At 35.5% G+C, this 16103-nt stretch overlaps 1 protein-coding gene across 7 annotated transcripts in view; it reads right to left on the bottom strand.

Moving 5' to 3' along the window:
- rbfox3a (RNA binding fox-1 homolog 3a) overlaps positions 1-16103 on the bottom strand; it is a 756006-nt gene that overhangs the window by 205932 nt on the left and 533971 nt on the right. Inside the window, exon 1 of one of the 7 annotated variants that reach the window (XM_056469068.1) lies at positions 9076-9447. The exons of the other annotated variants lie outside the window; for them this stretch is intronic. Coding sequence (XP_056325043.1) covers positions 9076-9201 — 126 coding nt within the window. The 5' untranslated portion in view covers positions 9202-9447. Of the gene's footprint in view, positions 1-9075; positions 9448-16103 lie in introns of those variants that run through there. 7 annotated transcript variants of the gene reach the window in all.

Here is a 16103-nt window from a genome sequence, read left to right as displayed (position 1 = left end):
AAGGGTCCGTACACCCAATAAAAAGAGCCTCGCTCAACAAACTAGGTATGGCTGCGAGAAAAGAGAATGTTTTGAACCAATACAGCAAAGAAACAGCGAAGGAGATGAAGGGGCGGCATTATAAATTCAGCTCTAACTTTACAATGTGAGAGATATACTCCGGCTGAACCAGCGCCGAGATTTCAGGGCTTATATAGGCTTAATGGGAAAGGTGGTCGGGGTTGGCGTTTGCCGCGTGCCCTCTTGCTACCCTCCAACTCCTGGCCATGAGCAGCGTGCAAAATACAGACTTCTTGGAGAAAACGGCATCCAATTTACACAGCTATTCTCCTCTCTCTCGCTTGCAAAGGAGATGAAGTGCTTTGCGTGTCTGCTAAGCAAATAAAAAACCACCCCATACACCTAATTAGCTCGTCTTGGAGGTGCAACAGAGAAGATACTGCAGTTAGATTGGCTCAAAAAGTGGCTGATTTGAGTTGATCTGGGGGAGGATGATTAGAACAGTCCGTCTTCAGTGAGGATGGTGGGCTCTGCGCTGCATAAGTGATTAAAAGAAACATAAAACGAGTGTGGATACTTTGCTGAAAAATGTAGCGTTTCTAAATGCATAATATGAATGCTCAAATGTTGTGTGGTATAAATTAGGCAGTTTAGGATATAAATAGTTGCGAAATAAAATATTTATAAAACACTTTTACTGTTTGGATGCTCAAATATTTAGACATAATTAAATAGATAATTAAAATCATGAATTATACATGATTTGTATAATAATGATTTGTATTCTACTACTACTACTACTAATAATAATAATACAGTACCAAAAATAGTAAATAATAATAATAATAATACAGTACCAAAAATTGTAATACATAATAATAATAATAATAATAATAATAATAATAATACAGTACCAATAATAGTAATAAATAAATAAATAAATAAATATTATTATTATTATTATTATTATTATTATTATTAATAATAATAATAATAATAATAATAATAATAATAATAATAATAATAATAATAATAATACAGTACCAATAACAGTAATAAATAAATAAATAAATAAATAAATAAATAAATAATAATAATAATATTATTATTATTATTATTATTATTATTATTATTATTATTATTATTATTAATAATAATAATAATAATAATAATAATAATAATAATACAGTACCAATAATAGTAATAATAAAAAATAATAATAAATAAATAAATAAATAAATAATTAATAATAATAATAAGAAGAAGATTTTTAACTGTTTGGATGCTCAAATTTTTAGACATAAATAAATGAATAATTAAATTAATATATTTGACATGATTTGTACATGGAAATACATCTGAAATAAAAACAACGGTGTAAAAAAGTGTTCAATAAAATGTAATAATAATAATATTGTAATTTATGTTTTTCACATTCAACCTTGGAAATCAGATCCATAAAAATCGATGTATTTAATATTTAATTTCAACTTCAACCTTCTAAACTGTACACTAAACTTTCAAACTTTTTTTTTGGCTGCTCAAATATAAACAGAGCCTATTCCAACAACAATAACGATCCACACAGTGAACCGTGCATGCTTGAAATAAACCTGATGGACGTTTATAAGACGTGATTAAGTCACATTTAATGGGTCACCCTCATCACATTCAACATTTCCATTTGTCCCTTCTACGACTGTACAATTTGCATGAATAAAAGACATTAGCAAATGTAATACCAAAAAAATCTCCCCGACATGACAGTTACACAAGAAACTAAAGCACTTTGCATGTCGCTCTGCTAAATGGCTAAAGCATAAATCATTTATAATACATGCACTGGTCAGAACCACCCTAGCTCTACATGCAAAAACTGTATTTATACACTCTAAGCAAATAAAACATCTACAAAATGACTTTTGCCGAACATCTGCACTGATGCACGCATAACTAACTAACTACGCTCCAGCCTAAAGTTTTCCAAGCTTCACAGGGCCTTCAGAGATTTATTAGGACCCACCCAATGGATCCAGAAGACCCCAGAGGACCCAAGCCTTCCCATCATTTTCACCTCCAGAGGATAATCGTGCTGCAGAGCCAGTGGCGGCCCAGCGTGCATTGCAGCAAAGCACAGAAACATCAATACCGATGCTCACTCTCAACACATGGGCTTGTGAGGAACATCAAACCATCTGCAGACATACAGAGATCTAATGCAGACACGCTCTGAGGTTTGCCTCTTAATTCCACTCAAAGCAAACACGATGACACAAGGTTAGGTGGAGTTTGAAAACTTCTGCTTATGTAACATCAATTCAGAGGATTTGAAAGCGGTGGATCATCGATTGGTGTAATCGCTGAAAATTTTTATTTGAATTTAGCTTATTTAATTTGCAGGTTACACTTTTACACAGGTTACACAGGTTAATTCTTTTTCAAATATTTCTCAAGTGGTATTTAATGGATTAAGGAACTTTGCACAGTATTTCCTATAATATATATACTCTCTCCAGAAAAAAAAAAAAAAAAAAAAAAATATATATATATATATATATATATATATATATTTTTTTTTTTTTTTTCTGGAGAGAGTCTTATTTCGACTAAAATAAAAGCAGTTTTATTTATTTTTTTATTTTTCAAATAATTTTTGGGTCAATTTTATTATCCTCCCTAAGCAATATTTTTTCTATGTTTTCTAATATATTTTTTTCAATCTATCTTTAGTAATGTGTTAAAATATCATCTCTCTGTTGAACAGAAATTAGGAAAAAACCAAACAATAAAACTTAACAGAAGGGCTAATATTCTGATTTAACTGTATATATAAGTTAAATATGCTGGTGTCAGCATTAAACAAAATGTGCAACAGTCATTTTATTTATTTATGTTTTTTAAAAAATGCTAAAATAAAAAATAAAATCTTATCAATGAAATAAATAGATTTTTGTTTAAAATATGCCTTTTTTGTGTATAAATCATTACACTGAAATACTTTTTAATGGGTGTCTTTTGTAAAACATGCTAAAAATATATGACAGTCAATACTAAAAAGCAACGGGACACATTCTAAAAATAATAATAATTTTAGTTACATATAATTATATTATAAATAATCTTATTATTATTAAAATTATTATTATTATCAAACTTTTAATGCTTTCATGAGAGAAAACCCCCTTTTGTCTTATTTTTCTTTAATTTAATACAAATAATAATATTTACCATCAAATAATAAAGCTGAAGTATTATTTAACCAAACAAAAAAGACTGCAATTCAATTTAAATACTATTAAAATTACAATAATAACTCAATAAATAGCCAAATAACCTAATAAGCCAAATAGGGCCTGTGGGCCTATTGTAACATCTGAATTGGCCCGCCATCCCATCTGAGAAGAGAGGGAGAATGATGATGGAGATTGTCATTTCAAGTTTAAGGTAAACTTTCATATGTTTGTTTTATTGTTAAACTACAAAAAACAGCTAACTGAAATTAAATATTTCAATTTAAATGCTTTCATTTGCTGTCATAGCATGGATAGAGGACAACGCAGAGACTTTGGTGAGCAAATCAAAGCAAAGGCAGATTCTGCTTGACTAGAACATTCAGCATTTAACTCCAGTGTGTTATAATTGTTATTGTTTAGGTTTATATTGCAATAAGTTCTAATTAAAAAGTTATACTCCATTGGTTAATATGATTCAAAGTGATGTTTCTGTTTAATTTTAAATATTTTGAAATAAATTAGGAAATTACCCATGGCAACTTTAATGTAAAATAATTTGGTATATTTAACTTCGGCCCACGGCTCTCAGTGATGTTTGGTTTTTGGCCCTTCATACAGTATAAAAAAGTTTGGGCACCCCTGATCTAAACCAACAACAGGCCATTTCATAACTAAATCTAAAAATGTGAAACATGACTAAACAATAAACAGAGAAATCTAAAGCATTGACTCATATGGTTAATCATCAGCTCAGAAGAGAAAAAAAAGGAGCTTCGAGTAAAATGACTAATTTCTCTTGTGCGCCCAATTATGGAGGAAGATAAATATAGGCATGCCTAAATAGATGCCGATGCGGTGGCCTAATAAATAACAATACAATGCATCATTAACACCAGGGCACAGTGAAGGAGAGGACTTTGGTGAATTAGCTGCTTCAACTAAACAATGCAGTGTGAAAATTCAAAGAAACTTTTTTTTGTTGTCGATTGTGCTGATGCGATTTAAAACAACATAATTGTGCCTCTGATTAAATCGCCAGCACAGACCGCAAATACTTTATAACATTACAACCAAATCCATTCAAGCACTGAAGTCATTTTTTTGGTTTTATTTCAGAAACCGGATCCCTGGAATTGATTAGAATGAAACAATAATGAAAAAAGGTCCTAACTGCACCAGAATACATAACTAAATCACACTTCATATTCATGCATTCAAAGTAGATTCCTTTAAATTTGAGATTGATAAACGCTGTAACACTGCTGGTACTATAATCAATAATTTAATGAATCTGATAGAAACAACATTTCAATGAGATGCAAAGCACATCATATAACAGAAAAAAAAGCTTATGAGAGAGTTTCAATTTATAGAATTAAATATAAAAATTCTACATTCACTTCACATCACTGATCATTCAATTATGTGTGTGTGGGTTGCACATATGGTACTACGATGCTCTATAATAGAATGTAGAGAGTCTAGTTTGCGTGTGTTTCAAATATCTGATCATGGTAAGCAGTGGAGAATGAGCTAGGAAATAAAAAAGAAAGTGCTTTCACCACTGCCTACATGTATAACTTACACACTAGCCAACCTGTCCAATTCTATCCCAGCATTCGCATTGCTCTCAATCCCTTCTCATTCACAGATTTCATTTCCCTACACCTCTCCTTAATGTTTAGAATTTAATATAAATATGCTACGTTCACTTCACATCACTGAACATTCAAATAGATGTGTGTGTTGCACCACAGCACTACGATACTCTATAAAAACTATTAGAGAGTGTAGTCCAGTTTGCGAGTGTGTTTCAAATATCTGATCATGGTAAGCAGTAGAGAATGAGCTAAGAGAGAAAAAGAAAGTGCTTCAATCCCTCCCTATATGTTTAACTTACACACTAGCCCAATTCTATCCCAGCATTCGCATTGCTCTAAATCCCTTCTCATCCATAGATTTAATTTCCCTACACCTTTCCTTAATGTTTAGAATTTAATAGAAATATGCTATACTCGCTTCACACCAAGGATCAGTCAAATATGTGTGTGTGTGTGTGTGTGTGTTGCAACAGAGTACTGCGATGCTCTATAACAGAGTGTTGAGAGTCCAGTTTGCATGTGTTTCAACTATCTGATCATAGTAAGCAGTGGAGAATGAGCTAGGAGAGAAAGAGAACGTGCACAACTTCCTATATGTATAACTTACACACTAGCCCACCTGTCCAACTCTATCCCAGCATTTGCATTGCTCTCAATCCCTTCTCATTCACAGATTTCATTTCCCTATACCACGGTACTATGATGCTCTATAATAGAGTGTATAGAGTATAGTTTGCATGTGTTTTAACTATCTGATCATGGTAAGCAGTGGAAAATGAGCTAGGAAAGAAAAAGAAAGTGCTTTAACAACTCCCTATATGTATAACTTACACACTAGCCCACCTGTCCAATTGCATTTCAGCATACGCATTGCTCTCAATCCCTTCCAATTCAAAGATTTCATTTTCCTACACCTTGCCTTAATGTTTAAAATTTAATATAAATATGCTACGTTTACTTCACATCACTGATCATTCATATATGTGTGTGTGTTGCACCACAGCACTATGATGCTCTTTAATAACCGTCTTTTAATCTCAAGAAAATCTAAAGTTCGCTTTGATTAGTGGTCACTGGCGTCCATATAACTAGTTGGTAAAACACGTACGCACCAATCAAATTGGAGCAAAACTAATTCTGCCCAGGCTGACATAAAAGATTCATGCATTTCAATTGAAGCGCAATCCCACCTGGAACGACCATAGCTCATTAATTTAATCTTATCAGATGTGCTTAAGAGTATAAGAAGGCTAACTACAATACCGTTAGCAGAACAATTACCTATTGATATGCTGTATTGATACACCCAGCCATACAGATTCATCCTCATTGCGGCTGTCGTTACTTTCCACCGCACAAACCCAGAGTGTTTCAACTAACATCTGCTTGAGACGTCAGCTGATCTGCGCTCCCCTGGGGTTTGACTTCCATTTCCAACCCATTATGTCATCGGCTATCGACGAGCCGGAGTGTAGAGAGTCCAGTTTGCGTGCGTGAGCATGTGTCGGTGTGTTTGAGCTTGGAGAGAAAAAGAAAATTGCTTCAACCACTCCCTATGTATAACTTACACACTTACTCAATTACATTCCAGCGTTCGCATTCGCGCTCAATCCCTTCTCATTCATAGATTTCATTTTCCTACACCTCTCCTTAATGTTTCCATCCTTGTTATTCTATCTCCCTCTTCTCTGGCGGGTTTTCAAAGCCCCCTCTCAATAGCTCTAGACCACCTGCGAGCTTTTGTGCTGACAATTCAACATGTGAAACACACACACAAGCACACACGCACATTTTATATATGTGTGTGCGTGTATTTCGGAGTTATACTTGCAAAACGACTTCGACCACTGCTAGAAATGACTAAAAACTCACAGGAGAATATGCTTGTAATATTCAGCTCCATGGCTCAGGAGAAAATCATACAATAGCGAGAATTGTTTAACTATCCTGAGCATGGGTAAAGATTTTCGGTCCTCTAGGGAGGGAGAGATGCTTGCACAAGCAGATTTACTGCTCCGTATTGACTCAAGACTTGAGAACCAGCCTCTGCCGCAATAAAAGGAGAGGGAGGGAATCTTATCCAGCCAAATTTAAATTAAATGTAGATAGAGGTCACGTTTGGTAAAAAAAAAAAGAAAAATGAGAGAAGAGTGTAATAGAGAATTTTCTTTTATATCTTATTATCATTATTATTATTTTTTAAAACAGTTCACTTGACATCGGTGTCTGACAAATCCTTTTTTATTTTCAACAACAGGCTGTATGAAGACCGTGGTTTGATGTTTAAATGAGGTTACAGAGCAAGCTGCTGAAGAAGAAACATGTTCAGCCTCTGCAATTGTTTTACTCGCAGAGCGGGAAAACACACTGTTTGCTTGAAAAAAAGGGAAAAGAAGCTGCACCATAATGCTACGGCTGAAACTTTTGCTGTTAAACGGAAAACAAAAGCTGTTTGGATCCCTGGTTAATTCCTAATCCAATGAAAACAGACAGTAATGCAGCTAAACAGCATTTACCAGTGTTAGTGCATGCAGGCGGCCGCCAAAACACATATTGTACACAAACACACACACATTGACTTCACAGACATGCTGTACAATATGTGGACTTAACGAACAAATAGTGTGTGTTAAGAAAGACTTGCTAAGCGATTAAAAAATATCATTTTATATGTAAAAACAAAACTACATAACACACTGCACACTTTGGAGTATATTTTCTCCTAAAATATTAGACTTGTGTGTGACTATTAACTGACTACGATCACTTTTTCTATATAACACTTTCTTTTCACTGCTATTTTTTTACGCAGTAACTATTTGTCAATTTTTTGGGACTTTTTTTAGTTTAGGATGAGGCACAGGTGAGGAATATGACAGAAAGAACAAAGGCAAGAAACAAATCTTGTTACAATTCACCATCTACAAGATGTGACGTGCCGTGTGTGGCTACAATTTCAGCAGGTGAATAAAAGCAAAAAGAAGGAATAAAGAATGGGATCCATCGGAATCCCTGAGGGTGCGATAACTCTTTCTGAATCTGTCTGTATTATTTGGGAGTGAGTCATACTAAATTTGATAGATGAGAACAAGTCTGCATTTCCCACCTTCAATTTCCCCCCCCCCAACTCTCCCAGCTTTGCTAAAAAAAAAAAATCTGAAATCGCTACAGTAACTGAAACAAACTCCTACAAGCATCTCGAATGCAACGAGCCCGTTATGACAGATATTTGAAAGACATTTCTCACAGCTAATCAATTACGGCAGTACACAAAAACAAGCCCTGACATCTTGTCGATGACATCTGTTCAAAATCAGATGAGGAATTATGAGGACGCTGCAAGCATTTACAGGAGGAATTCTTAAATACGCCTTATTTGTATGCACAGACACACATGTACACACACAGAGCGAACGGCGTTGGGACAGCAGAGGCCTGGACAGCTGGTGTTGTGTGTGTGTTTGCCGGGACAGCGACTGTTAAGGTGATGAGTGAGGAGCGATTTGGTAGCAGCATGAGGCAGGTTATCTCTCAACAGCCTTATCATTCTTTATATCTGAGCAATAACACACCGTCTAGAGGAAAGCAGCAGCCTGCCATCGCGGACGCCGCCTGTAGTAAAGCGCACACGCGCGGCCAAAAACAATCACCGCAGCCCCTCACGTGCCACACAATTTCCAAGCACCTTCAGAAAAGTCAGCCAACCCCCATTTACTAGAACCGACTCATTCGGTGACATCTGTCAACATTCGGACAGTCGTTTAATAATCTGTAAGTTCTGAAACACACTTGATGTGTTTGAAATAAGAAACAGGTGAACTGGTGAATGATAAAAATGTGTTTATATATATATATATATATATATATATATATATATATATATATATATATATATATATATATATATATATATATATATATATATACAAAAGGCATATTTTGTAAAAAAAACACTTGCGCAACTAACAACGAAAAAAGTTACAATACTATCTGCGACACACACACACACAAAAAAAACATCATACTGTACAAAAACTAAAGTCACACTCCTAAAAAAAGTCACATCATGAATGAAAAGATGCCAAGAGAGAAGGGATGACCCCTGCCGAGGGCTTTGAGGGAGGAGGGATAAGAGGAGGAGGGGGTGAACACAATGCTAGCACGTGTCACCCGCAAGTAGCAGAAGAAGAAGAAGAAAAAGGAAGAGCGAGCGCAAGACAGAGGGATGGGGATTGCCTTACCTCGGGTAGGTAGAGGAACGCAGGGGGACACTGGAGAGAGTGAGTTAGCATCCCTGAGCCGGAGAGCAGAAGACAGCCTGTGTTGGCCATTGAGCACAGCATGTGGTATCGGGACGTTTTGCGCATTAAGCTGGGAGATCCTCTGTCTCTATCTCTCCCTCGCTTTCTTTCTCTCTCTCTCTCTCCCTCTCTCTCTGAAACCTTCACTCCTTCTTCTTTGTTTTACAGCAGAAGTCTTTTAGATTCTGTCTTTGCTCTTCTTTCTGTGGACTGTCTCTTGCTCTGTGCTGTTCTGGAGGTGGGCTGAACGCGGGGCGTGCGAGTCGTCTGAATGGTCCTGGGCCCTCTGTCATCAAGGCTCGGCTGCGCACTTTCACTTACACTCTTACACACATGCACACACACACACACATACGGAAGCCAATGTGAGCCCTCGGAGAGAGAAAAGGGGAGGTTCTGCTAGAGCGAGAGGGAGAGCAGGAGGAGGAAGGGAGCGATGCTGAGAGGGAGGAGGCTGGATCTCCCGGGGGGGATTCAAAGATCAAACAGACCCACTGTAGAAAATGAAGGGAATGTATAATGACATCACAACAGCTGATCTCGCCCATTAATTGCCGATCTCCGAAGCGGATTGAGAGCCTTTTTTTTGGGTTTCCACTTAACGGCAAAATTTCAGGTGGATCTTTGGATTTTACGCACTTATAAATAAACAATTAGTCGATTCAAGTGTAATAGCCACCCATGCCAGAATCATGTGCCGAGGCTGAGGCAGCTTTGGGTTGGACTGGGATATGTGTTGGGTTCATTTAGGGTCTTTAGGGGGTTGATCTGTTTCCCTTTGGATGCAGACGCACCAGATGTGCCCCCATTATGGGAAAGCAAACCCCCACTGATGCAGCACACTACAGCCGCCAAACACAACCACGTAAACCCATCCACAATGTCCTTTGGTGGACCTCTAGTATGCTCTTTTTCAGTTTGGTGGAAAATATATGGAATGAGGTACAAGAGATGGGGTGGAGGAGAGAAGCACAGCCGCAATTCACTTTTGTTTTGATTTTAACATAAAAAACTCCTGACCTTTACTCCTGATTTATTGATCTCTCAGGTAAGAGTTATAATCACTGGTTTGTACACTAAGTCTGTTTTATGGTTTACTTAGTAATTAAATAGTAAATTATCTTCAAGGCACTGTAAATTTCTGTTGGAAGCGAAACTTTTCAGAGGCTGAATGTCTATGAAAGACCAATGTTTTGCACAATTATATATCATTTAGTGAAATCACTAATTATATTAAATACAAATTTTGTAGATAGCGTCAACAAAGGCTATTACAGTTAATAACAACGATGCATTGCTTTATTTTACAGTAGCCTTTTTCGCATTTCAAGTACTTACTGTATATATGTATATTCAGTAGAAATATTTAGTACACTGTCAAAAAAATCTGTTATTTTATGTTTTTTTTCTGGCAGCTGGGTTGCCAAAAAAAAAAGTTAAATAAAGGCTGTTAAATTACAGAAATTTACTGTAAAATAACGGTCGTTAAATTGCAGAAATTTCCTGTAAAATAACGGACGTTAAATTTAAATTTCCTTAAATTTACATTTCTGGTAAATTTCTGTCATTTAACGTTATTTTACGTAAAATTTCTATCATTTGTTGCCCGTTATTTTAAGTTTTTTTTCTGGCACCCCAGCTACCAGAAAAAATTGTTAATTACAATAATGCAATGCTTTATTTTACAGTATACTTTTTCACTCATCGATGGTCTGGGGTGCTGGAATTTTTTTTTTAAATAACAGCCGTTAAATTACAGAAATTTAGTACAGTAAAATACTGTAAAATAATTTCCTTAAATTTTAATTTCTGTTGAATTTCTGTCATTTAACGACCATTATTTTATGTTTTTTTCCTGAATATCTATGAAAGACTAATGTTTTGCACAATTATACATAATTTAGTGAAATCATTAATAATATTAAATAAACATTTCCATTATTTTATGGTAAATTTCTGTCATTTAACGGACGTTATTTAAAAAAACATTTTCTGGCACCCCAGCTACCGGAAAAACAGTGTTTTTCCATAGTAATATATAAATATATAGTAATATATAAATAGCTATTACATATTTCAATAAAATATATACTACAATAAAAGCTCTTTGCCATAAAATAACAGACGTTAAACTACAGAAATTTACCAGGAATGTAAATTGAAAGAAATGTATGCAATTTAATGTCCATTATCCTATGGTAAATTTCTGTGATTTAATGGCCATTACGGGCTTTTTTCCAGCATCTCAGTTGCCGCAAAAAAAAAAAAAAAACGTAAAATTCCGGATTTTTTTTAACAGTGTAACCAATAATAATGATAATGTTAATAATGAGGATGATGATGATAATAATAATAATAACAATATTAATAATAATAATAATAATAGTCAGTATAACAGCTGATCATAAATGCAGATCATACATTTCTTATGTTAACATTAAGTCTATCATTTTGTAAATTATAAGTCATCATGCCAGCATCACCCCTTTCCAAAAATAAATAATTACAATTACCAGTTACACAAAGCAAATTTATTTAATGAAATTCTGCTCATATATTTTATATGATAGGAAGAGCCGTCATATAAAAATGGCAACAATAACCCACACAATGTGCTTAAAGTGCGAATAAAAATAAAAATACATAAAATATATAAAAAGCTATCTTCACTTAACAGAGTTGAAAAGACATTCTTTCACTTCTCACTCTTTGTAATGCAAACACCAGACACGTTTTTTTTTCTAACCACGGAGCATTCTACAGCGTGGGTTAAAGTGCACTATTATGTGAACACGCATCTAAAGATAGATGTGATCAGCGAAATGTCTGTGAAACGGTACAATTTAAGGTGAAGAAACAGATCTCTGTGCCTTCTTTTCATTCAGCTCTTTTGTCTTAGCGTGCAGTCACTACCCTGTTACCAGTGCTAATAGAAACTGATGAGACATTAGCCTTAATGAGCTGAGTGAGCTAAAGAAATAAAGATGAGTTCACTACAGTCATTTTCACTAAATCCTACTCTGACCGTAATACCAACGGACAACCACAAACACTCATTAGCACTAAAGGTCTCTGTGTCCATTCCAAGTCCACACTCATAATATTCAAGTATATACTAAAGGAGAGATCACAGTACAATGTAGTACTATAATATTCATACAGTAATAAAATAGTACTACACTGCTTCTCACCTTTACATGGTGCACGTCTTAAAATACACTATAATATTTGAAAACAAAAATACTGAATCGATCTCCACACATGATGGATAAACATGCTCAAGTAAAACCTGAATATGTTATAGCTCAGATTTTTCATATTGCCGTTTCTACAAGCTCCATTTGCAGCCGTATAGACACTCAATCAGCGGGGACAACTGTAAGATCCCTGTTGGCACAGAAACATCAGTGCGGATGAGCATAATGACATAAGATTTCAGACTGTATCAATCAAGCCACACATCGCTACTTCAAAGCCATTCAGGTGCTGTGACGAGCCCAAAACACACCCCTCCACACACTCACAACAAATCACTCGCAATCACAGAAAGTAGATTGTGGATGTGAGCCAGGTTGGTTCACGCATTCAGGGTTTGATTTTTTTTTATTTATGAATCTATACATCTTATAGGAAAATAAATAAATTTATAAAATACCTTAAGCAAAAGTGCATATTCCACCGCAGACTGACAGGAAAAAAAAAAATATGCCAAAACTTTACAGATTGTTGTTTTTGGCTAAAGTTGAACACTAGAGGCAGTAAAACACCAACAACATTCAGGCTCTATTGAATGCTGGCTCTTTTCTAAAAACATACAATAAGAAAATTATATTTTTATCAAAGAATATTCGCAGTATTGTTGCTAAAAATTGATTTTAGACAGAATTTGCCTGTCTCTAACTGAAAATGTCTGAAGGAGGGGGTCAGCAACCAAAACTGGCACATGGAAGAATGATCACTGACACATGAGCAATAATGAAAACAACCCAGGCTCATTCTGAAAACGTACCCCTTTATACATTTCTGGAGAGCACCAAATACACCCAGGAGGTACGTTTCTTTGCAGTTTTCATTTTCACGAATCAGCCAGAAGCCACTGTGTATGCTTTTTAAGATCTCAAATTACTCTTGCGCGTGCCATTCGCACTTGCTTTTCTTGGATAAATCTGCCAGAGGCCACTTTCGACTGACTGACTGACTGACCCACCCTCCTCCTTCCCTAAATCCAACCAAAAGTGTTTTCAAAAGCACCAATTGACCCGCCCACCCACTTTCATAAACCCAACCGACAGTGTTTTCAAAAGCAATCCAGAAAAAGAAAAGAGGCAGCCTGATTTTTACCACGTTTTCACATTTAACCACATTCTCACCCTGTTATTTACTTGTTTATTTTATTCTTTGGTTTTTGTCTTGCCTGCTTTCTAGATTCGTTCTTCACCGGGCTTGAACCTGTTGTTGTAGTCAACTCCGCTTCATGTCACAAGTCCGCCGACGATGCGGTGAGCCACTGAACAAACAGGTCACAGCAGAAAAGCCGTCCACACAGAGGTAATCGGTCAGCTGGTAAGCGCTAGAAGGAACGGCGTCATACCGCCCTGTAGCATCGGTTTAAAGACAAAATGCAGCCATACGCACTTCTGGCTACATAATTCGCGATCTCCAGAAATGTATATAGGGCTACATTTTCAGAATGTGCCTATGTTGAATGAAAAAGGTATAATTTGTAGTATAAATACTGTAAGTACATTCACACCGAAATATCTAAAAATATCAAGATAAAAATAAAATAATACTTTAAATACCCGGACAATGCACATTTTCACCAGATATAACTATTTTATTTAGTCTTTTAGAATTTTTAACAACCACCCAAACCCCACCCCTAAACCTAACTCTCAATGAGGAATTAGCAAATCAAACTAAAATGTTTGAATGACACCATTTATAAAAATAAATACAAATTAGACACTAAATCAAAAAGTTACTTCTGAAAAGGAAAAGGAATTTCTGTAAAAATGTAAGTATTTCATTTAGGGATGACACTAAACTAAAGCAATACACAGTTGAGTGTATAAGTGCATAGTATAAAAGCGCATTCATTTGGGATGTAACTATTGTAATATTAGTTTCTCCTTCACTTTTTTTGGTATGTTTGATACTGTTGTACAACTTAAAGCAAATGTGTAGTGTTGTATCTGCCTTGACTCTACTGTAATTGGTCGCCTCTCTAAAAATTGAGTGATTTTTTTTCTTTATTTATCAACTAATAAATATTAATTCTTACTATATTTTTAAATGTTTGGATTGTAAATATATCTCCACATGTAAGGCTTTTTCAGTATAGTAAACTTGAAATATTTTTCCAAAAAAGTAAACTCAGCCATGGAAAAACAAGGATGGACATAGTTGCTTTTATTTATTTTTTCTTTAACATCAGTTTGGTTTAGGGCAAGGTTTAGTCTGTTACATTTATCCATTTGTGAGAAAACTGGGGATGCATTTTAGTGCAACTCACTGGACGTATAATATAATTTATAATATAATATGTACTTTTGAAAATACGTAAATAATAAATATACATGATCATATTTTTTTCATGAGCCTGGACTGGAACACCATCATAAATTACTACAAAAATGCCAGCACTGTAGAAATACTCCATTATTTTTTAATAATGCTGGTTTGCTATGACAATGATGGTAAATAAAGACAATCATTGTGTTCTCAGCAGTCTCTCAACATGTGCTACAAAAGGGATTTCAGTACAAATTCAAATATTTCTCTGATTTGCTTTCAGACTCTCATACAGTAGCTTGTTTTCACTGTATGCCAACAATTGTCTTATTTGTTTCTTTTTTATGATGCTTCATAAAACACAAAGCAGACATTCCAATTAAACATAACCAAGTTCTCCTATAAGTCACCTGAGCTATAAAAGAGCAATCCGTGAGCAATAAAACCTCCCCTGAGATGCATTTTGGCAGATTTCCTCAGATAAAATCTTCATAATCAATTATTTAGCATACATATATGTCGATCAGTGCAGGCGTGTGTTGGCCGTACCCTTGCAGTTTTCATGTTCTGCTGTGCAAATGAGCACAGAGGTGTTTTATCATATCTGTCATGTCGTTTATCATATCCGTAAAGATGCCTCTTCGAAGTTCACCGGAAAGTCTGAGATTTTTTTCCGACTTCATTTTTTTTTCCAGCTCATCCTTATGAGAACTTAAATGCCCTGTGACATTGAGAACTTCAAAGAGGCACGGCTGTAACTTCAAAGATGGTTTGAACTCTTTTTTTCAACCTCCCCGTGACAGAGAACGTCTTGTTTACTGATACAATGCAAAAAGCCCAGCACAAAAGATCCTATTGGAGGGCTTGAAGGGGGCAATGTAAGGTGGTTTTAACATACAGCATTGAGGAACGGAAGAGCATGTCTGATGCATTCAAAATACAAACGGTCATAAAAAGCTATGAAGTCCCAAGGAGCTCTGGACGCACGTAAAACAAGAGCATGCAAAAAGAAGAAGAAGAAGAAGAAAAAAAGCCAGTGGTTGTCTATTGGAAAGTGACTTTCACATGCGCCGTCCCTGGCTGGTAGAGTCGGCGTTTGAAATGGGGAATCAAAGGGTCTGGATCCTGACAGGGGGCTGCCACATTAGGCATTCTTCTACCCTCGTCCCCTAAGGTGCTTATCCTCTGCAAAGTGGAACAATAGCAAAGAAGAAAGTCAAATGTTTCTCTTCAGTCTTGAGGTGATTGCACAACTTACATGTCCGCTAACATCTGACCAAACTGAGTATGAAACACTGTTGTCTGGTTTGTAACAAAGATTAGATAATGTGTCCACATTCAAACATGTAATTGTCCTCTGTGACCCACTCAAACAACACACACACGAACACGCACATGCACACATACACATTAATAAATAAAACAGTTTTGTCTTGTTCTTAAATCTGATTGGC

The sequence above is a fragment of the Danio aesculapii genome, chromosome 12 (assembly GCF_903798145.1).
Source record: "Danio aesculapii chromosome 12, fDanAes4.1, whole genome shotgun sequence".
In the NCBI taxonomy this organism is placed as follows: Eukaryota; Metazoa; Chordata; class Actinopteri; order Cypriniformes; family Danionidae; genus Danio; species Danio aesculapii.
Note: the sequence above shows the minus strand (reverse complement) of the source record. Positions and strands in the feature narration are given on the sequence as shown.